The 22,096-nt window shown below is 45.7% G+C and overlaps 1 protein-coding gene across 1 annotated transcript in view; it reads left to right on the top strand.

Annotated features, from left to right (window-relative positions):
• Positions 1-20,603, top strand: part of GRAMD1B (GRAM domain containing 1B) — a gene marked incomplete at its 3' end in the record, with an annotated part of 42,057 nt that extends 21,454 nt beyond the window's left edge. The window contains exon 2 of the mRNA XM_080930578.1: positions 20,522-20,603. Within this exon, the coding sequence (XP_080786704.1) occupies positions 20,522-20,603 (82 nt within the window). The remainder of the gene's footprint in view (positions 1-20,521) is intronic.
• Positions 20,604-22,096: the final 1,493 nt, after the last annotated feature.

The following is a 22,096-nucleotide window of genomic DNA, read 5'->3' as shown; positions in this document are numbered from 1 at the left end:
TGCTCACGTTCCCATCGCTTCTCCTTCTCCTCCTCAGCTTTGAGTTTCTGGGAAGGATGGATTTGGATATTGGTGTCATTTAGTGCTAAGCTTGTCTGATCTGAAGCCCAAGACCTGGAGAGTGTGGTCATTTGTCACTGATAGGCTTCTTTCTTGAGCCATTTGAGGTTGGCCAACCTGGAACCAACAATGGTCTAGGGGGGCGGTAGTGCTGTGTGCCTATACCAGCCTATATTGTGGCATTTCCTGGTGTACTTCTGGAACTTGATCCCCTTCCTAATGGAGGTGACGGGATTGCAAGTGACCAACTGTGGTGATGTCATACATATCCAGCCTGGACTTTGATGTTCTGTAACATGGCTTTGTGTCTGGTGTCAGCATAAGCAGGGTGGACATCAGGCTTTGTGGAGAACGCTGAATGAATGGAAGGCAGAACTTTGAGTTTAAGTTAAGTGACGTTCTTTGATCTGGGACATAATTAGGAAAGAAGATGTTCTTGGTATCCAGGAGAAGACGAGAAGAGCCATTTAGGAAAACGAGGAGTTGTATTGGAGAGTCAAGGTAAGGATGATTTTAAATACATTCTCTAAAAACGTGTGCAGGTCACGTGTTTGTGAGCTTGGGGTGGATTTGGGGTTTTATGTGTCTCTGGAAATGTCTTTGCTACCTTCCATAATATGGTGTTTGTGAGATTTTGTACACATAGCTGTTAGGTGTTGAGAACTGCTCCCACTTGCCATATCTGAATGGGTCTTATGAGCGGCACTTCAGCTTCTACTCTAGTTAGTTATGTGATGTTTTATTTCCATTAACTTTAACTGTCTACAACGTATAAGTGTATGTAGAAAAAAATGTCTAAGCCCATTTTTCTTCTAATTGAATGGGGGATGTAGCTCAGTTGACAGAGTGCTCGTCTTGCATGTACAAAGCTCTGGATTCAATCCTTAGCACGCTATAAACTCAGGAGTTGGAGACAGAGAGGAAGTTCAAGGCCATCCTTTGCTGTGTAATACAGTCCAGCCTAGAGTATATGACATTGTTTATCAAGATAACAGGACAGTCCTTTGTCCCCCCCCATAGGTGTAAAATGAGAGGAAGAATGTTTGATGAGATTATGTGTTTCCATCAGGACTAGTCAACGACTCATTATAATGAACTAAAATCAGCACAGATTTCACTGGAGTCTGCTTTTGATTTCCCTTCCAAATTCTGAATACTCTGGGACCCCTTCTGCCCATATGCATTCACATTAAATCAACCATTCCTTCTGTGTTTGCTATGCAAACTGCTGAGCTTGTCACTCAACACAAGGCGGTTGCCAAAGACACCAGCTCCAGAGTGATCTGCATGGACACAAGTCCAGGTCCATCCCCTTATATCAGGGACAATCTTAGTGTTCTTTCTTTTCTTTGTCACTGTGGTGATGATGATCTCTCTCCCATCTCTGCCTTTCTGCTGTAAACCCACAAGAGTCTGAGACCCAGAAGGACAAGATAGTTCTGGAGTTTCCTGTGTTCACACTGGGAACCCTCAGTCAAAGCACAGGACACATCCACTTTGTTGGTATGGAGCCAGGTTATGGGTGTTCAAGGCTTAGGATGAAAAGCTCCAGAGACTGCCTGGTCTTTTATTTTCTTATACTCGGGGCTCAGCATGGGAGGAGTTCTGAGACTCAGACTTGAGTTCTAGTCTTTGTAGTGTTGTCACATATTTGTGTGGCTGTGTACCTGTCTCTTAAACTTTTCTGGTCATTAGTTTTGTGGTAGTTTGGATGGAAAAGACCCCCCCACACACACACATAGGCTTAGGGAATGTCACTATTAGGAAGTGTAGCCTTGTTGGAGTAGGTGTGGCCTTTTTGGAGGAAGTGTGTCACTGAGGGTGGGTTTTGAGGTTTCACATGCTTGAGGTAGGCCATGGCTCACTCTCTCTCTTCCTGCTGCTTGCCAGTCCCTGATGTAGAACTCTCAGGCACCTCTCCAGCATCATGTCTGCCTGCATGCTGTTATGGTTCCCTCCATGGTGGTAACGGACTAAACCTCTGGATTGTAAGTCAGCCCTAATTAAGATGGCTTTCTTTATAAGAGTTGCCATGTCTCTTCAGAGCAATAAAACCCTAAGTAAGACAGGTTTCCTGTTCCCCAAAAGAAAGAATTAGGATCTAGCTCGGTGGTTAAGAGGACTTGCTTTTCTTCCAGAGTGTCTGAGTTTGGTCTCCTCATGGCAGCCCACACAGTCTGTAACTCCAGCTCCAGGGCATCAGATGCCATCTTCTGACCTCCACAGAACTTCACCCTTGTGGCACATGTACATGCTGACACACACGGCTACACATAATTAAAAACACTGAACCTAGATTTCAAAACAAACAAACTGACAAACGGACAATCCCAGTCATGCTTTGTGCTCCACGCTGAGGAGGGTGGTCCACGGCTGTATTAACTGAAGTCTAGACTATGAAATGACAAGCTGGGAAGAGACCGGCAGTTAGAGGAAACGGGAGTTAGACCAAGAACACAGAAGTGAGGCAGGAAGCCGCAGTTCTGTCTGTGGGCTCGTGTGTTGACTTGCTGGTCTCTGAGCCACATTTGCTCACCAGCTGCTCTCTTCCCTTCACTGTCTGGCCACTGCCCATCTACCTCTTTGGTTCCCACACACATCTTGAGGCTGCCTCTCCTGTCTCTGCCTATCTGTGTGTCTTACATTTGCATCTGAAAAAAATCTTCCTTGAATATTTCCCCACACAGGCTCACTACTCTTTTAAGTCTTACGTGATCATCTGTCACACTCTCCATGTTACACATGGGGTTCAACTGAGGTCCAGAATGGGGGTGTACCTGCTCTGTGTTTTGCAGACTGGATGACAGAGTCTGGCCTGGGCCCAGCTCTGAGTGTGGCCCTGCTGCAGTTGTTCCCCTGTGCTTTACTCGCTTTAATGTATTCCTATGCACTGTTTTCCTATAGTCATAGACGGGTGTCACTGAATGCAAGACTCAAGGCTTGGGTATGTGTTTGCTACATGGTTAGAAGTCCTTGGTAGCTTTCCTTGACACATTCTGGCATTATTCTTGTTCTTATTCCAAGGTACAATGCTCACTATGGACTTGCTGGAGAGTTGCCTGTTAATTGATGAACATGGTGGGAATCTAACCAGTCCTTGGGGACTGATTTCTTCCCTGACTACATTTGTTTTGCGTTGTGCTCGGGTGGGACGGGTTAAGGAGATAGCAATGTACCAGGAGATAGAAAGAAGAGGACAGAAGGCAGCCTCGACTTCTTCCCTTTAATTAAATGTTGACAATTAAACATACATATATAGTAGTGTATCTGGTTATTTATTGCTATGACCCTTTCTTATACCTAGTTTACTTCTGCTTACTCCTCTTTCCCCAACTAGCCCTTTTCCTTACTTTATCACATGCACAGTTGAGTGTGTGTGTGTGTGTGTGTGTGTGTGTGTGCTCAATTGTAGATCGTGTGCAGGTAACCACTGCTGCATTGTGTTTGTGGTTGCAATGGCCATGCCATAGCCAGAAGTTAGCATTCCACAGCGGTCCTCTTCATTCTCCAGCATCCCCACCCCTGCCTTCATCACTGGCAGTGTGGAGCTTGTGGTGCTTGACTGAGCTTGCACCTCCTTCAAGCAAAGTGCTGAACCCTCTGTCTGGAATGCAGACTGCCTGGTGAAGATGCACTGGGCTTTGAAATGTCAGTCAAATGCTTCCTCCGTTCAAGCTCTGTGTGCTTCTTCACGTGGCTCTTACAGATCCTTTTTCTCATCAGGTGCTGAGCCTTGCTGATCTGCTCTCCAACCCCACCCTCCCTGCAGCTATAGGGGCTGTGCGTACCAGCCACCAATGGGCTTTCTTCACCAGAGACCATATTACTTAAGGAAATAATGTGTGCTTCATTCTCTCTCCCTCTGTGTGTGTGTGTGTGTGTGTGTGTGTCTGTGTGTGTGTGTGTGCATTTGTGCATGTGCATGTGCATGTGTGTGCTGGTGAGTATCAAACCAGCCTTATGCATTTTAATTAAGTATTCTGCTGCTGAACTACATCCCTAGCCTCAACTCTCTAATTGTGTTATCTTGTCTTGTCTCCTCTCTCTCTCTCTCTCTTTCTCTCTCTCTCTCCCTCCCTTCCTCCTTCCCTCAGTGTCCCCTCCCCTTTCTTTGACTTTTTGAGACAAAGTCTTCCTCTAATAACCAACTGGCCTTGAACTCTCTCAGCAATCCTCCTGTCTCGGTCTCTTGAGTGCTGGAATCAGAGGCATGAATCATTATGCTCAGCTTCTATTTAAATCTTTATGTTCTCTCCTATGGCCACCTGGCACGTAGTGGGACAACCATACACGGTTATCGAATGAGTGCTGAGAATTCATTACACTTAGGGTGGAAGACCTCTTGTGGTTATTTCAGGGAGGAGTCATTTTTAATGCTCTGGAAGTGTCAGAAACAATTAGGGTAAGAGGTCATTAGGAATTCATCTTTGATAAGATTACAGTGTGTGTCTAGCTGCAGAGGTCCGGGCTTGATCACAGGGAAGGAAGAAGCAGAAAAGAAGTAGGCCGAAGGTCCTAGAAGAAAGCTATGATAACCTCAGTGAATGAAGGATGCTGGGATGAGCCTACTGCACAAATGTTCACACCCAGGAAGCATCTGCTCACCACAGAATCTAGCTTGTCTCTCATCCAAGTGAGATTCTCCATCTGTGAGGCAGGAACAGACACTGCCCATTGCATCCCCTTCTAGCTATGGTCATCAGGAGAAGAAAATGCACAGGCGGGGGTTGGGAGCACGGCTGAGGATACTTCTTGCTAGTGGTGAGCACGTTCCTACTGTGTCTTCAGATCCCCCAACTACAAAACAGAGATAGTAGATAGTTTCTGAGGATCTATGCCTGAGGCAGTCAGATGGAGAAGTCAAATCCAGCCAAGAGCTATACAATAAAGATGCATCTTAAGGAAGGAGGATGAGTTGGAAGCAAATCACTTTTTTAAAAAATATGCAGGATGACAATATGCTAGATAAACAATGACGATTCCTGATGCTTGTCACTCCAGGCCGAGTGACCAACAGCTAAGACAGAAAAAGGGGACCTTTTGAATGGGAGGGACATGTCTGCAGAGGTGGGGTATTCTAAGCTGCACAGAGATACATCTGGTTAGGAAATGGTGTCTGGGATGCATAGTCTTCTGAGACTTGACCTTTATGCCCTTGGAATTTTTCTTTAACCATGAATCAAATCTCCCCAGTCAGTGATGCCTGGGAAGGAACACCTCAATGCTCTTAGTATGGGCGACTTACTGTAGAGTATTTCGGCAGCACTGCATGGTGAGTTTAAGCAATTGCCTAACTAGCCTCGGATGTTGAAAAGCTTGAACAGGAAGGGGAAGTTGGGTAAGTAATGTTCATAGAAGATCATTTGCATAAGGAGGACTGGAATGTTTGGTTCCTGAATTCTTAATAGAAAGAAATCAAGGAAAAGAGAATAGAACTTGAATTTCAATAAGAGAATATCATTTCCTTCAAGTAATGACTTTTAGCCTGGCATAGTGCTACAAGCCTGGGATTTCAACATTGGGAGGCATAGGTAAGAACACCAATTCAGGACTAGTGGATTTGAGGCCAGCTTAGACAACGTGAAACATTGTCTCAAAAATCAAAACAACAACAAAAATAAAACCAACCTACCCCCACTCCAACCCCTGACTTTCTAATGAAATTTTATGTGAAAAATGTCTATATATGTTACTTTCTCCTTCCTGTACAACACGTGCTTTTGGCTTCTTTTTTTCTTAGTTATCTTTTAGATTTAAATTCCTTTTTTTTTTTTTTAATGTGGTTGTTTTCTTGAGACAGAGACGCACTGTGTAGCCTGGTCTGCACCAATTTCACCACTTCCCTCCTGCTTCCCTGTCTTTGCTGAGATGGCAACTTCGAGCCACCATAGCCAGACTTGAATGTTCAGGTTTAGACTGTGGGTGACAGGCTCTTCAGACTGTGCCTTTTCCTTTACTCAGTCTCTGGTTCTTCCAGTGCTCGCCTCTCATCTTGCTTCTGTGTTTAGGCCACGCAGTGAAAGGGGGTGGAGCAGGGGAAGAGTCACAACAATTGAGGTCAGAGGCAGGACTGAAGGGACTTGAAACCCGCCTAGTTTACAAAGTGGGTCCCAGGGCAGCCTGAGCTACAGTGAGACCTGTCTCAAAAACCAAAAGAGGAAGAAAGGATTAGTTGGACATGTGGTAGGAGTGTGATATTTGTGTGTGTGTGTGTGTGTGTGTGTGTGTGTGTGTGTGTGTGTGTGTGTCTTCCACTAAATTATTCAAGGCCTAAGTGAGAGAGCTGTGGGTGTTTCAACTTCTGTTTGCTTTTATTCAGTGTTCCGAATTATTTAATGCCTGCCATATTCATGTTAGTAACATGTATGATACTATTAGAAAATTGTCAGTGGGACCATCAAGATGCACAAGGCGTGGACACATACTCCCAAGCACATGTATATTAAGTTCGTTTACTTTTTTTATTTTTTAAGAGAGAGGGGGTTGTGGGGGAGCTTTCAGAGTGACCCAAACATGGTGTTACATTAAAATAATTCCAGCATTTGCAAGGTGGAAGTGGAGGTTCAGGAATTCAGATTGTGTGGTCTACATTGTGAGTTCAAGTCCAGCCTGTGGTGCATATGGAGAACTTGTTTCAAGATAAACCAAACCAAACCCTCTCACAAACAAACAAACAAATAAACAAACCCCATAAAACAAAAGTTATAAAAAATGCTTGACTAGAACAGGATACGGTGGGGTGACACTGAGAGTCCGAGGCACGGTGCTCCTGAGTTCCCAACCAACCAAGGCTGCAAATTGAGACCCTGTCTCAATAGCCTACCAAGTCACCCCCACCCTCACCCAACCAAATGCTTCACAGGGAATATATGCTATCTAGTCTTGTGTGGGGTGTGGCTGAGAGGACAAGTCAGCTGTGACTCTGTCCACCTGCCTTCAGGACCAGTCCATGATCCTATTTCCTTCCAGGCCCCGAGGGTCCCACACCAGTTAGAACAGGATTCGAGTTCTTGGTCAGGACTGCTTATGTTCCTTCCAATTGGAAAACAAAGTAACAGTTTTCCTATAAGCCAGTGTGTTCCTGGTGCTAAGGGCGATGAAGAAGGGTGGGGTAGATCAGAGCTGGACAAGCAGGGAACTGAGGGGTTTCTTCTGGAATTTAGAAATGCTTGCAGGCTATTTGTCCTCAAGGCCAGTGGTTCCTGGGACAGACAAACTGTCTGTGACAAAGTTTGTGTCACCCTCTTCCTTCCTTGCCCTCTACTAGGTCCCAAGAACCGGCCCTTTGTAGATTCATTAGCAGGGCCTTTTTTTGGGGGGGGGGGTTCCTCTGTCCTTGAATTTTTATGGCAGAGTTCAAAGCTTTTAAAATTGCTCAGACCTCATGATCTTTTATGATTCCTATATATTCAGCCTTAGCGTGCATTGGATGTGTATGTATGTTTTCCTGTGTACAAACACTGTGCACATGTGCGTGCATGTAGAGGACACGGATAACATCAGATATCTTTCTCTATAATACTTCACCTTTTTATTTTTCTTTCTTCAGGTAGAGACTGTCATTGAACTTGACATTTATTGGTTTGATTGACTGGCTAGCCAGCAAGCCCTAGGGATGCTCATGTCTCTGCCTCCCCGGTGCAGGGATTACACACGGCTTTTATGTGGGTGCCGGGGGACCTGAACTCAGGTCTTCACGCTTGTCCTGCAAGCACTTAATGGACTAAATCATCTCCATAGCCCCATATTTTAAACTTTTTCAGAGAGGGGTTAAGCCAGAGGGACACCTGCAGTGGGTAACAAAGTTAATGTTTGGAAGTCCTAACAGCAAAGGTGAGAACAGGCATGGTTATTAGAGTGTGGTCTCGGGTCTGCTGAGAGGGAAGCTGGCGCTCCCACCTCTGCTGAGATGATCTTGGTCAGTGTCGCTCAGGAGACTCAGCTGCTGGTCGCCTCCAGGCTGGCTCCTAAGACAAGCGCCTGAGTGTTGCTGGCAGTGCATTGAAGTTGGCACGCGGCTGGGACTGTTTCCTATGCTTGTTTATGCGAAGAGGCCAGCCAGCAGGGCACAATTCTGCAGCTGTCCTGGCTCTTGAGAGTCTTGTCCTTATACCTCACTGGAATGGGACTGGCCTCTGTGGTCTCCAGACCTCATTTTGGGCTTTAGAAGTCACAGAAGCCATGGTTCGGGAGTACATCCTGCTGTGGCCTGATTCATTGTTCTTCTGTCTTTGGTTTGGCTGTAGGTTTTGTTTTTCAGGGTTTCCCCCTCCCAGCTGGCTGTTGAGGTACAGCTGTTCTTAAGCATAAGCTTTTTTTTTTTTTTTTTTTTTTAAATATGTGGTCAAGTGACCTCAGTGTCTATTTCACCTGGAAAACTGTCTTAACAGTGGTCACTGAAGGTTCCTGTTAAGTGCGTCAGAGACTTCTGCTGCGTTGGGCTTCTAGACGTTCTCGCTTCCTCTGACTCAGTTATCATAGTGAGAAGAATGAATGTACAGGTCCCTCAGAGTCCCCTGTCCTTAACCCGAGATCAGATCTGTCCAGAGTTCAATTCGTGAGGTCATTTCATAGTCCTGTTTCGTGAAGCTCCAGGTGAACCTAATACAGTAGCCGACTCAAAGCAAAAGGACTGAGAACACAGAGGCAGAAGCCTAGTGTTGAAGACCCCTTCCTTTCTAGCTCACTAACAGTTTTATCTTAGACACATCATACGTCCCTCCGAAGTCTTTTTTTCTTCCTTAAAATGTAGACCAATGTATATTTCTTTACTCTGTAAAAATTAACATTGGGTCAATCATGATAGCACATGCCTGTAACTCAGGCGACAGAGGCAGTAGGGTCAGAAGTGAGGATATCTTTAGCTGCATGCAACCCTTAAGGTATTGTGACTCAAAAAACAAGGTAGTAAGGCTTGGGTTGGAGCGATTGCTTAGTGGTTAAACACAACTACTCCTCTTGCAGAGGACCTGAGTTTGGTTCCCAGCACTTCCGTCAGGTGACTCAAAACTGTCTGTCACTCCAGCTCCTGGTAACTCAGTGCCTCTGGCCTCCAAGGGCACACCTGTACTTTACGTGAACAGCTCTCTCCAGCATACATATAATTAAAAAATAAAATAAATCTACCCTCCCCATAACATATAATATGTTTCTACATATTACTGTTTCCACATATGCAAATAGTGTGTGTTAATCACATACAGCCTCCCTTGAGCTGCTCAGACACTTGCTGCCACGCCTGGTGACCTGAGTTCTATCCCTGGGACTCACATGGCCCTAAGATTCACTCAAGTGCAAGTCAGCCCTCTGAGCTCCACTTGTCTGCCACACGAAAGTATTCTGTGACATACACAAAATAGATGAAAATATAATTTAGGAGATGATGTTAGCCTGGAAAGAGGCATGTCTCAAGTTGCTTTACTTATTGTTTGTTTGTTGGCTTTTTGTTTTGTTTTGGAGACAAGGTTCCATTATGTAGTTCTGGCCATCCTGGAACTCACTGTGTAGACCAGGCTGGCCTCGAACTCACAGAGAGCCACTTTACTCTGCCGGTTAAAATTAAAGGTGTACGCTACGGTGTCTGCCTGGCTTGTTTGTTTATTTTGAAAAGCTACTTTAGAAGGTTGTAGGAAGCACTCTGGGCATATTTGTGTTCTGTGGTGGACTAATGTCAGCTGGCAAAAGCTGATTATGTTTGCCGTTTTCCAGTGCTAACTTCAGTGACATGAGAAAGTGTTTACACCACAGAAATTAGCAAATGATTCAAATCAGTGGATCTAGTCTGGTTTGCAAACATTTGTCAGTGGAGTGAAAGAGACAAAAGTCTATTTTAATAGAGTGGGGCTCAGTCATTTGCAAACCGGAGTTTTACCTCTTCCAAAACCAAACAACCAAAACCCAAACCAAAGCAATGATAAAATACCCCATTCGGGTCATACTTGGGACCCTTTGGGTCAGAATCCAGAATGAGCAAGGAGTTAGGAAACTAGTTTTAAAACAGTCTCCAATCTGTGCAGCCAGAAAAGAGGACAGGAAGTGATCAGAAACATATAGTCTCCCCATACCTCCGTCTATTAGCCTACTTCCTCTACCTGAGTTTCCTCTCTTAAAGAACCCACCACTTTTCCAAATAGTAACAATGGCCAGGAAGGCAGTGTTCAAAACATGGGCCCCAGGAAACATTTCATATGTAAACCACAACACCAGACAACCCGTGTTACATTTCTTTGAATTTTCTCAATCTATTGTGGTTGAGAAGGGTTGTTTGATGTTGTTTCGAAGTTCTGAATTGTAGTTAGGTGTCATTGACTAGAAACACAACATTTGTGTAAGTTAATTAGAATCAAGTAATATGTATGTCTTTAAAATATGGCATCTGGAGGATACAGTTTAAGGATTTTTGTTGGGGACGAGCTAGGGTGTTGTACAGAGCAGACACATGGTACTTGTATGTTGTCTTCTACTCCCATGAGAGGAAACAGATGGAAAAGCACCCTGTCTTCCTCTTTAGATTAGGGAACCACAGGATCAGAGTGTTTGTCTCAAAGGAAGGTTGCAAGGTGTCTCGAGGTGTCTGTGCGTTATCATAGCTTCCACTCGCCTTGATTTTGAACCTTTTCTGCAACAGCAAAATAGCTTAGGTGAGGAAGGGCTTTTCTACAGGAGCGCTTGCACAGGATGTTTATAGCAGGAAGGGGAAAGATGCTTGTGGGAGCAAGGCTTATGAGGCCTGCTGCTCAGAGTCTTGACCAATCCCCACAGACTCCAGGTTCTGAGAAGGGACTTGGTTGACCGCACTACTTCCTGACTGAAAGATTTACCTCTGAGTGACTTGGTTAATTTGCATTTGCTCTCTCGAGAGTGCATAAGATTCACTGTGCGGCTAAGTAGTGACTGAGGCCAAAGCTCCTAGAATGGTGGGAACTAGGGGGAAAGCCCCGCACTACTTCAGCTAAGAACAGCAGAAGGGAACTGGAGCTGAGACAAACTCTCTTACTCCTTTCTCAGAACCCATTTCTGGAAGGCAATGGGGTAAGTATGATTCTTTTCATTGTTGTGGGGCAGGAGGTCTAGAATTATATTGTGGCGGAAGAGTTCTTTACTCTTCATGAAAAAACAGCATAGCAGAGGATATTTATTCTTTCCCCAGCCATAGTATAATTATCTGTGTTTGTGATCGAGTGTGTTGTGATTGGCATGGAGATCTGAAACTCATAGCATTCAGTAGGAGGAGTAAGCAGTAGGCGGTCTCAGTCTACTGCCAACTTTTGTTCCTAGTGTGTACTTGAAGGGCCTTGGTCCTTCCTGCCCACCTCTGATAAAGGTTCTGTCAAGCACAAAGCACAGCTCCTGGCATTTCATGACTGAGAGATAGATCATGTCTTTGGCACTGTTGTGATGGCCTCTTTGTTTGGGAGTTCACACATGTTCATCTCATTCTGGTTGGCACCTCAAGATTTCAGCATTGGTGCTTCTGTTCTTGAAGCGACAGTCATAGATGACCCTTTCTGTATCCTGGAATGTTGAGTGGGATCCTTTCAACCCTGGTATCCGGAAAATGTTGAGGAACAAGGAGGCAAGTACACAATCTGTGTTGATTTGAGAGCACTCAAAAAAGAGTCTTTTTGAATGGGCTAGTGGGATAGGTATGTCCCATCACCACCCAGGCACTTGGAATGGAAAGAAATTACAATTAAAATGGTACCTTTACTTTCAAATGATTATTAGTTATAGTAGAAGATACAGTGAAGGGAAATTATTTATGAGAATCCATCTAAACAGAGCAAGCATGAAAAAGGCCATTTCAGGATGATACATACTAGAATGTAGGTGATCCCATGAGGAAGACTTCCTTCCTGAAGATTCTAATTTTCATGAATAATGGAAGTCATAATATCCACATACATAGTGTGTCTACTCAGCATCAGCCTATCTTGTGAGTTTTAGTTGCACTCCTATAACATTCCCATAATGTAGATGCTATTTTGTTATGCGGGATGTCTCTTAAGGGTTGAAATTGAGCGCCCTAAGTGGTCTTCCACAGTGTTAAGATCTGGATACAGGAAGTCAAAAACTAGAGCCATGGGCTTAATCCTTAGGCCAGTGTCACCTAAGGGCAGGGATCACTGGGGATACTGAGCAAAAGAAAGTAGAGAGAACGTGGGGCAGGCCAGAGAAGGAGTAAATTGAAAGGCAGAGACAGGAAGCATAGGTGGAGTGAAGCTACATGCTGGGAGGTGACACAGCCATCAAGCTAGGAGGCTTTACTGTTAAGATAAGAGTGTGAACTTTGCTCCAAAATTATGAGAAGCTCCAGGAGTATGTGTGTGTGAGTATGCATGTGAGAAGGTGAAAGCATACGCACGTTCCTTCTGGGGTTCTTGGAGTCAAACCCAGAGAGCCCTGAGCACATTGGGCAAAGCTCTCTAACCACTGGACTATATATCCCTGGGTTAGCCCCAGGATTTTAAACCAGGAAATGGCCTGAATCGATGGAATCACCTTTGTCAGGGATATCACTGTCATTGTGGAGGATGGGCTGGAAAGGAGCCCAGACTGGCGACAAGGAAGAGCAGTTGAGAGCCCATTAAAGTAACCTGCGTGTAGAGTGCTGAGAGACAGATCTGAGCAGATGGGTGAGTGACCAAGAGGATCTGGGAGACAGAAGGAAGTACAGCCTGCCAGCTTTGATGCTGAGTGGTGTGTAGTTGGACTCCGAGTTTCTGTGAATCTGATAGTGAAATACAAAGAGAGGAGAAAAGACACTGAGGTCAGCTGTGGACCTGCTCCCCGCTGTTGGATGTTAAGAGATGTGATAATAGACCCAAGGGTTGTAGCCATTTGTTGGGTGTTCATTTGCCAATTGCCAATCCCTTTGTTACTGTGTATCCATTAATCAGGTCACGCCGTCTTTGTAAGAAGCCTTTTAACTTAGGTCTGAACAGACAGGCCGTGGGAATCGAGAGAGGACTTAGACTTGCTTCTCTGAGCTGCTCAGAACAAAAGGGACAGAACGAGAATGCCAATCCCTGGTTTGAGCCGGAAACTCTTACACAAGTGCTGTCCAGTAGGGCTCTCTAGGAGAAGGCAAACATCCTGGCTGCCCACTACAGAAGCCACTAGTCATATGGATGTTGGAGTGCCTAAAGGGCAGCTAAGGACTGAGTTTCTAACTGGAATTCATGCAGTATGTGGCTGGTGGCCACTGCATACAGTCAGCTCTCAGCTCTGTTGTCTTTGGGAGCTGTAGTATCTTTCATAAATAAGTGAAGGTCACCCCCCCCCACCCCAGATGGATTGCCATAGATTTTCTAGTTGATTTTAACATTTAAATCATATTTATTTATATACTTATTTGATTTCAGAGGCTGGGGCAGGGTTTTTCTCTCTCTCTTTTCAAAAAAGATTATTTATTTATTATTTGTTTATTTATGTGTATGGGTATTTTGTCTGTGCATATACCTCTGCATTACATGGCTGCCTCGTGCTGCAGAGGCCAGAAAAGGATATCAGATTTCCTGAAACTGGAGTTACAGATGGTCGTGAGCACCATCTGGGTGCACGGTAAAGCACTCATTTTATCTTATTAAAAAAAAATATTTATGTGTATGAGTACACTGTTGCTGTCTTCAGACACACTAGAAGAGGGCATCGGATTCCTTTACAGATGGTTGTGAGCCACCGTGTGGTTGCTGTGAACTGAACTCAGGACCTCTGGGAGAGCAGTCAGTGCTCTTAACCACTGAGCCATCCCTTCAGCCCCCAAGCACCCAGTTTATTATGTTTTGACAAAGATTTAACAGCTACTGAGCAGTGTGTGATGTCAATAGCCATGAAGAAAAGGAAAAACAAGATTTGAAGGAGACTGTCCCCCTACCTTCCCCTTTAAAAGACAAACATGGATGCTGAGCCCAGGGCTGCCTACAATTTCAGCTACACAGGAGGCTGAGACAGAAGAAGCTGGAGTTTGAGGCCAGCCTGTGCTACACTGTGAGATTCTGTTTACATAACATAAAACACAGCTAGGCCTGATGGCTCACACCTGTAATCCCAGCATCATAGAGGCTGGGACCAGAGGACCCCTGCAACTTTGAGGCCAGCCTGGGCTACATAGTTAAATCCCAGACAGCCCAGACTACAAAGCAACACTGTCTCAAAGTGAGTAAAGCAAAGGGAAGTCAAATGGAGCACAGGTGCGGCCATGTTTAGAGGTGAAGGAAATCTTCAACAGAAAAGTGTTTGTGGGTTTTGGCGAGCGAGGGAAAGATTGAGCTGCCTTCTGAACACATTATAAATCTTTGTACAGCTACCTGGCTTACTGCGGGTTCCCATGGGAGCCGTTAAACTGGAGTGAGCCTCCAAAGCTGGTAGGCAGATTGGCAGTTTGCTCCCAGCCTGTGATTTCTCTAAGTGCTATCTGAGACTATTAGGTGTGTTGTGTAAGAAGCTGGCAGTCTGTCACAATGTCCCAATCACATCTGTGTACTTACTTCTATTATTAGACTTTCCCATGCTTGCTTGCCAAGTGACAAACAGAAACTCATTTGCTTTATTCTCCACTTCTGCGTAAACTCTAGAGTCCTTTATGCGTGGAGATATCATTCAGCATGGAAATGTAGTTATCTCTTCCAGTTGTGATGGTGTGGCTTCGTTTTTCAGGGACAGGGGCACTTCACGTTTTTCTCTTGAGCATTTGAGCCTCCCCGAAGGTGGTCCCTCTCCCAACCACCCTCTCCCACCTCAGCACCTTGGCATTTCCCCTACACTCGGAAAATGATCATTTGCTGGACCAAAGGCCTCTCCTGTCCTTGATGCCAGAGCATGCTGTCCTCTGCTGCATATGCACCTGGAGCCATGGGTCTCTCCATATGTGCTCAACGGTTGGTGTTTTAGTCCCTGGGAGCTGTGGTGGGTTTGGTTAGTTGATAATGTTGTTCTTCCCATGGGGTTGCACACCCTTTCAGCTCCTTCAGCCCTTTGTCTAGCTTCTTCATTGGAGTCCCCGTGTTTGAGCATCCTCCTCTGTATCAGTACGGCTCTGGCAGAGCCTCTGAGGAGGCATCCATATCAGGTTCCTGCCAGTAAGCACTGCTTGGCATCAGAGGGAACTGATTCTTACTAGCGGTTCTTTGACTTCCACACACATGCTATGACGTGTATGTATATTCCCACCCAAAAGAAAAACTTAAAAAAATTCCTCTGTATGGATATTATTGCTCAACTGTAGAGGGTTTACCTGCGATGATTTAACTCCCAATACCACAGAGACACCAGCATACCAAAATCAGAACAGACAACAAAAGCCTTAAGCATCTGCTATTATCTTGTGGTTCCTTGGCAGTTTCAAAGTATCTATCAGGCAAGCCAGCTGTGGAGTTCAGTACAGTTGGTACTGCCGCAGTCTCGGCCATTTCTAAATCTCACCGCACCCTTTGAGGCACACGTTGGCACACAGCACATCCGACCTTCTGGAAAAAGTAAATCCCATCTCCCCTGCTAAGTGGCAGAGTTGAGACTAGAACTCAGAGTCTTTGTGATTCGGGGCACGATGATTGGATTTCTCGAATTTTAATCCCCAGTCCTATAAATTGAGGATTAAGTCGTGACTAAACACAGTAAGTCTCCATTTCTTGAGGAATTAGGCTGACAGAGGATTAAGTGGCCCCGGGGGTTATGAGGCCAATAGGAAGCGAAGACAGGGAAAACTCAGGCTTGTCTGTTCCTACCACATCCACAGTTCGAAGGAATTTATTTCTCCTTGTTTATGAATCCAAGGCAGCTCTAACCATCACGTGCAGTGTTTTGAAACTCCCAATTAGCATGAGATAATTGTTGCTAATTCGGCAGTCGCAGATTATTGCCAAAAGCAGAGAAATGGGCATTTTCGTCTCTTTGGTCTTGGTGTGGGTGGCTCCCGTTAAAGTTGGGGAAAACTGAGTTTCATCTTGCAAGCCTCATGGCAGCTTGGGTCCACCTGAATCTCAAGCACCCTCCAAGATGAGGACAACAGCGCATCATTGCCTGGGAGAAGAGCTAACTGTACTCAGGAAATGCCCTTCCAAGAAAGTGCCGTGCACAGTGGCGGCACGTGCCGGGATCTGAACTACTGGGAAAACCAGAGCCAAATGCCTGGAAGTTCAAGCCCAAGGGATGATGAGTTCAAAGCCAACTCAGGAAACTTAGTGGAGCTGTCTCAAAAGAAGGCCGGTGCCTCAGTGGGAGAGGACTGAACAACACAGGGAACGCCATGGGCTGCACCCCCAGTACTGCACAAACAAGACACTAAACCAAATAAAATATCGAAAAGATACCAGGTTCTGTCTCCAGCAGACGGAGCAAGGGCAGCTTCTTGTAGTTTAGGAGGTTAGCCTGTGTTTTCTACCTGTGTGGTTGTTCCCTGGGCTGAGGAGAAGGGATGGTAGTTCTGTCCAGCATGCATTTCAAAGTTTCCCCAACATGGTCTGCCTTCTGGAGCATGTTCCGTGAATTATTATGGATTTCTCCCAGCCCTTCCCAGTGTTGTGAGTATTAATGAGACCATCTAGGACAAACTTCTGGAGTACTAGGCATGTGGGGAACAAGATTGGGAGTCTGCTGGTTCCCTCAGATGTATTCAAGAATTCTCTCTCTCTCTGTGTGTGTGTGTGTGTGTGTGTGTGTGTGTGCGCGCGTGAATGTGTATAGATTAGTGTCTGTGTGTGTGACCATGTGCATGTCTGAGTGTGTGTGAGTGTATGCATATTTGAGAGTGTGTGTATGTTAGTGTGTGGGTGATGGTTTGTATATGCTTGGCCCAGGGAGTGACACTATTGGAAGGTGTGACACTGTGGGTGTGGTCTTTATGACCCTCATCCTTGCTGCCTGGAAGCCAGTATTCTGCTAGCAGCCTTCAGATGAAGATGTAGAACTCTCAGCTCCTTCTGTACCATGCCTGCCTGGATGCTGCCATGCTCCTGCCTTGATGATACTGGACTGAACCTCTGAACCTGTAAGCCAGCCCCAATTAAATGTTGTCCTTTATAAGACTTGCCTTGTTCATGGTGTCTGTTCATAGCAGTAAAACCCTAACTAAGACAGTGTTTGAGTGTGTGTATTAGTGTGTCTGAGTGAGTGAATGTGTGTGTGTGTGTCTGAGTGTGTGCCTGTGGAAGCTACATGTCAACCTTAGGAGTTGTCAACCTCAGATGCTGTCTTCCTTGTTTTTGAGGTAGGGTCTCTCACTGGCCAAGTCCTCCAGGCTAGCTGGCCAGTGAGCCCCATAGATCTGTCTGTTTCTGCTTTTCCAGTACTGGGATTATACAAGCACCTAGTAGAGTTGGGGTATCAGACTCAGTTGGCTTTGCACTGTCCTGTGTCTGCATCCTGAGTACTGGGGTGACAGGTATGTCCTGTCTCAATGCTTGACTCCATCCAGCTCTAAGTTTCAATGCAGAAAGCTTGCTGTTGAGACTCTCCTTTTACTGGCTCCAGAAGGAAACTACCTTCTGCTTTCTCTTCTCAGAGCCCCTCCTGTTTTGTAAGTCATCGTTTATTCACGCTTGAATGTAGGATCCATGTCTGATTCACATCTTCTACCTATGTGCTGTCCTCTACAAAATGCATTTTCCATGGTTTGCCATCCAGCAAGCACCGTTCCCCCGAGCTTCCCACATATCTGCTCTTATAAACCTTACTATGTCTTTGTGTGGGCAGAAGTACCAGTGATGTCTCCTCTCGGTAGCTGTCACTCGAGTGGTGAGAGAGGAAAACGCTGTGAGATAAATTAGAGCCATAACAAGAAGTGAGGTGTGATCCCTGGGAGGCCTGCCCCTTTCTGAAGGGAAATGGAGGAGGGGTGGACTGGGGGAAGAGGAGGGGTAGTAGGGAGGGGCTGGGAGGAGAGGAGGGAGGGAAAACTTCGGTCAGGGTGTAATATATGAGAGAATTAAAACAGTGAGGTGTCAGTTCAACCCAGAGCAGAGTATACTTTATATGAGTCCCCTTCCTACTACAGGTCATGCTGTGTGGCCTAGGCTTCATGTTCTAGACTCAGCCACTGCTTCAATACTGCTTCCTGTTGGCTTTGTTGAGTGTGTGGAGGCTTGTTTTCCTTTTAAAAAATGTGTTAGTTTCTCCCTCCCTCATGCCCCACCCCCGTGTTTGTGTGTGTGTGTGTGTGTGTGTGTGTGTGTGTGTGTGTGTGTGTGTGTCTCGTGTGCCAGAGGATAACTTTTCCACAGTATGAGTTCTGGTGGTTGAACTCAGGTTGCAGGTCTCAGGGTTCAGAGGCAAGTGTCTTCCGCTACTGAGCCATCTTGTTGGCCCCTACTTGGTATTTATCAGTTACTTGGAACCACTACATATTTTGAAGGTGACCAATTATTTTTATTTCCTGTTAGCTGAAGTTTCCAAACCACGGGAAGACCAGAAGGGGGCACTCAAAAATCAACTCATTCTGCTGACTGAGGCGCTGGCTTAGTTATGATTTGGGAAACAACAGTGCCATCTAGTGGAATAACTTGCTAATATCAGGTCAAATCTCCCTCCTCCATTCTCCTTCCTTCCCTCCTTTTCTCCTTCCCTCCTTCCCTCCCCCTTCCTTTCTCCCTCTCTTATTTTCTTTTCCTCCCACTTTTTTTTTCTGAGACAGTGTTTCTCTGTCCGTCCTGGAACTCACTTTGTAAAGACCATGATAAAACTCAGAGAGACCAGGCTGCCTCTGCCTCCCCAGTGAGTACTGGGGTCAAAGGTACACATCACCACTGCCTACGTTATGGGGTCTTTTTGAATTAGCTGAGTTTTACATTTTTGATGTAAAGAAGGATGTGGTGAGTAGGAACTGCCAACCAGTTATTGCTAAAGCAGATCAAGGCCAGCCTATTCCTCAGAGATGCTGAAATGCTCATCTTGGTGTTTCAGGTTAGTTGAACCTGTTGACTGTTATAAATGTCATAAGAACCCTGAACTTTAGACACCCCTCTCCTGTCTTTCCTGCCAAGTACTTCCCATGGCATACATTGGCACATTTGCCTTAAGGATGGTCTCTGGAGATGTGCTACTTAGAATTTCTTCTCCCGTTCCCATCCTCCAATATGCTTGATAAGAGTCAATCAGGTGACCCTGATACGACATTACATGGGTCAGCAACACTGGAGCAAAGGTCTGCCACAAGACTTTAAATATATGTCACCATGTTGTATAAGATTCTGGTTCATTTTGTTTTGTTTTTTATTTTGAGATAGTTTCTTTGTATCCCTGGCTGTCTTGGAACTGGCTTGGTAGACTAGACTGGCTTTGAACATACAGAGATCTACCTGCCTCTGCCTTCCAAGTGCTGGGATTAAAGGTGTGCACAGGCTGGAGAGATGGCTCAGAGGTTAAGAGCCATCTTAACTGTCTCTTCTTCCAGAGGTCCTGAGTTCAATTCCCAGCAACCACATGGTGGCTCACAGCCATCTGTAATGGGATCCGATGCCCTCTTCTGGTGTGTCTGAAGACACTGACAGTGTACTCATATAAATAAGTCATATATATATATATATATATATATATATATATATATATATATATATATATGTAAATTTTAAAAAAAGAAGAGGAGGCCTCAATTGAGGAGATACCTCCATCAGATTGGCCTGTAAGCATGTCTATGGGGCATTTTCTTAGACTAAGGATTGATGGGGAAGAGCTCAGCCCACTGAGGATGGTGCCACTCCTGGGCGGGTGGTCCTGGTAGGCATAAAGAAGAGAGCTGAACATAAACCCAAGAGTGCAGGCCAGCTGTGCTGCTGTCTCTGCTTTGGGCTGTGCCTTCGGGTTCCTGCTTGGGCTTCCCTGGGTGATTTCAGGATTGTGATCGGAAAGCGTAAGGCAAATAAAACACTTTTCCAAGTTGCTGCTGTATACATAATAAATACACCCTTTAAAAAAAGGTATGCGCCATTGCATCCAGCTTAGGAGCTCTGCTTTTGGACTGAGCTCTGTATCCATCCAGCCCTCAGAGTAGGAAGAGCAGAGGGTTGGCCCTTTCCCTTCCTCCCTCTCAGTCCTCCCTAGATGCTGGGACCTGGTAGGTAGGGCCGATCCCAATCAAATCTTCCTGGCAATCTCCCTCCCTGCCTTCCAGGCCCCTCCCTCTCCTACTGCACCGGCTCCTTGGGGGCTTGTGTGGGCTGAAGAAAAATTGGATCACTGTCCTGTCCGATGACTTAAATAGCAAAGTTGGAAACTGTCGAGCTTTGCCTACCTGGGTATACATACTTGGGGATTCAGGAAGTAAGTGAGGCCCTTCCTTTTGCAGTCTAGTGATCGACAGCGGTTAGTGTCTTTTCTCAGCTTAGCACACCTTCTACCACCAGAAGGTTCTGCTTTCGCTTGGTTTTGTAATCCCATTGCTTTGTGTAGTTGAAACCTACATGACCTCTCCCAAGGGTTGAGAAAGGTGGGGACATTTTAACGGTTCACCTTCTGTGTCTTTCCTCAGCAGCCAGCAGAGCAGCCAGCAGAGCAGCCATGACGATGATTCGAGCAGGTTCCTGAGTCCTCGAGTGCGCGAAGAAGGGTGAGCTGGAAGGAGCGGGAGGACTGGGGAGGACTGGGGAGGACTGGGGAGTACTGGGGAGGACTGGGGAGTACTGTGGGAGGAGTGGGGAGTACTGGGGAGTACTGGGGAGGACTGGGGAGGACTGGGGAGAACTGGGGAGTACTGGGGAGCACTGGGGAGAACTGGGGAGTACTGGGGAGTACTGGGGGGTACTGGGGAGAACTGGAGAGTACTGGGGAGTACTGGGGAGAACTGGGGAGTACTGTGGGAGGACTGGGAAATGGCGAGAATGGGGTAAAATGTTTCTGGTGTGTAAGCACTCCGGGAAGTGGAAGCGTCTAGCCTTTGTCCCTGGAGAATGACTGGAAAGAGAAACTGTTGACCAAGAAGCCAGAGGGAACAACACTACTGCAGATGTTGAAAGCATGGGACCGGCTCTCCAAGGGAGGAAGCCAACTGCAGACCAAAGGCTCTGGGCACCTTTAGGAGTTGATTCATATTTTTACTAGCTTCTTTAAAGAGAGGGTTTCTCTGTGCAACCCTGACTGTCTGGAGCCTGCTTTGTAGACTAACTAGGCTGGCCTTGAACTCACAGAGACTGCCTGTCTCTGCCTTCCAAAGTCTAGAATTGAATGTGTGCGTCATACTCTAAAGGTTGAATGTAGCATGGCTCAAGTAGAGGAGAGAAATTTTGTTTCGTTTTTGTTTGGTGTAAGATATTTTGTACTTGTGCAATTTGTGTGACCAGGACACTCATGGTCTCTGAAGGCCAGATTATTTGGAGTGGAGCAGATTTTGTGTGTTGGGGGTTATTGGAGAAGAGATTGCTGTATCGATAGAGAGGTTACAAGGGGTATATGAAGGCTCTTGGATGCTGGGCTGAGGATTTGAGAGTTGCTGGTTCTACATTAGAGATATGAAGACCAGCCAGGATCTGTTTCATTAGTGCTGTGAGTATAAACAGAAGGGTTTCTGGTCGTGAATTAAGATGATTCATTTTTATATAAATCAAGGGAAGATGATCTGACCTGCAGTGCTGACCCCCCAAGCCTGTAGCACACAGAACACACATTCTGAATTATAGCAGGAGAGAGCAGGACAGCAGATGGGGAATTAAAAGAAAGCCTCAGTTCGCCTACCACAGAGGCTCTGGGTTTTGTTAATTTTGAATCAGCCTCTTGCTAAGTAGCTTAGCCTGGTCTGGACTTGATTGAGATCCTCCTGACTCAGTTTCCTCAAGTCCTAGGATTATAGGGTATGCCACTGCGCTTGGTTTGAGATATTTGCTTTAAAGGAGAAAGTTAATTGTATATTAGAAAGGGTTATGTACTTAAAAGATGGTTTTTTAATACATTGTGTGTGTGCATGTGTGTGTGTGTTTGTATGTTTGGATACATGTGGAGATTAGAGGACCGTTTTCAGTAGTCTGTTCTGTCCTTTTACCATGTGAGTCAATTTTGATCCGAGTATTCTTCCAGTCCCCAGAGTAGTTTATGCATTTCTGTGACTTTACAG

Source organism: Micromys minutus, assembly GCF_963924665.1.
Source record: "Micromys minutus genome assembly, chromosome: 16".
Lineage (NCBI taxonomy): Eukaryota > Metazoa > Chordata > Mammalia > Rodentia > Muridae > Micromys > Micromys minutus.
Note: the sequence above shows the minus strand (reverse complement) of the source record. Positions and strands in the feature narration are given on the sequence as shown.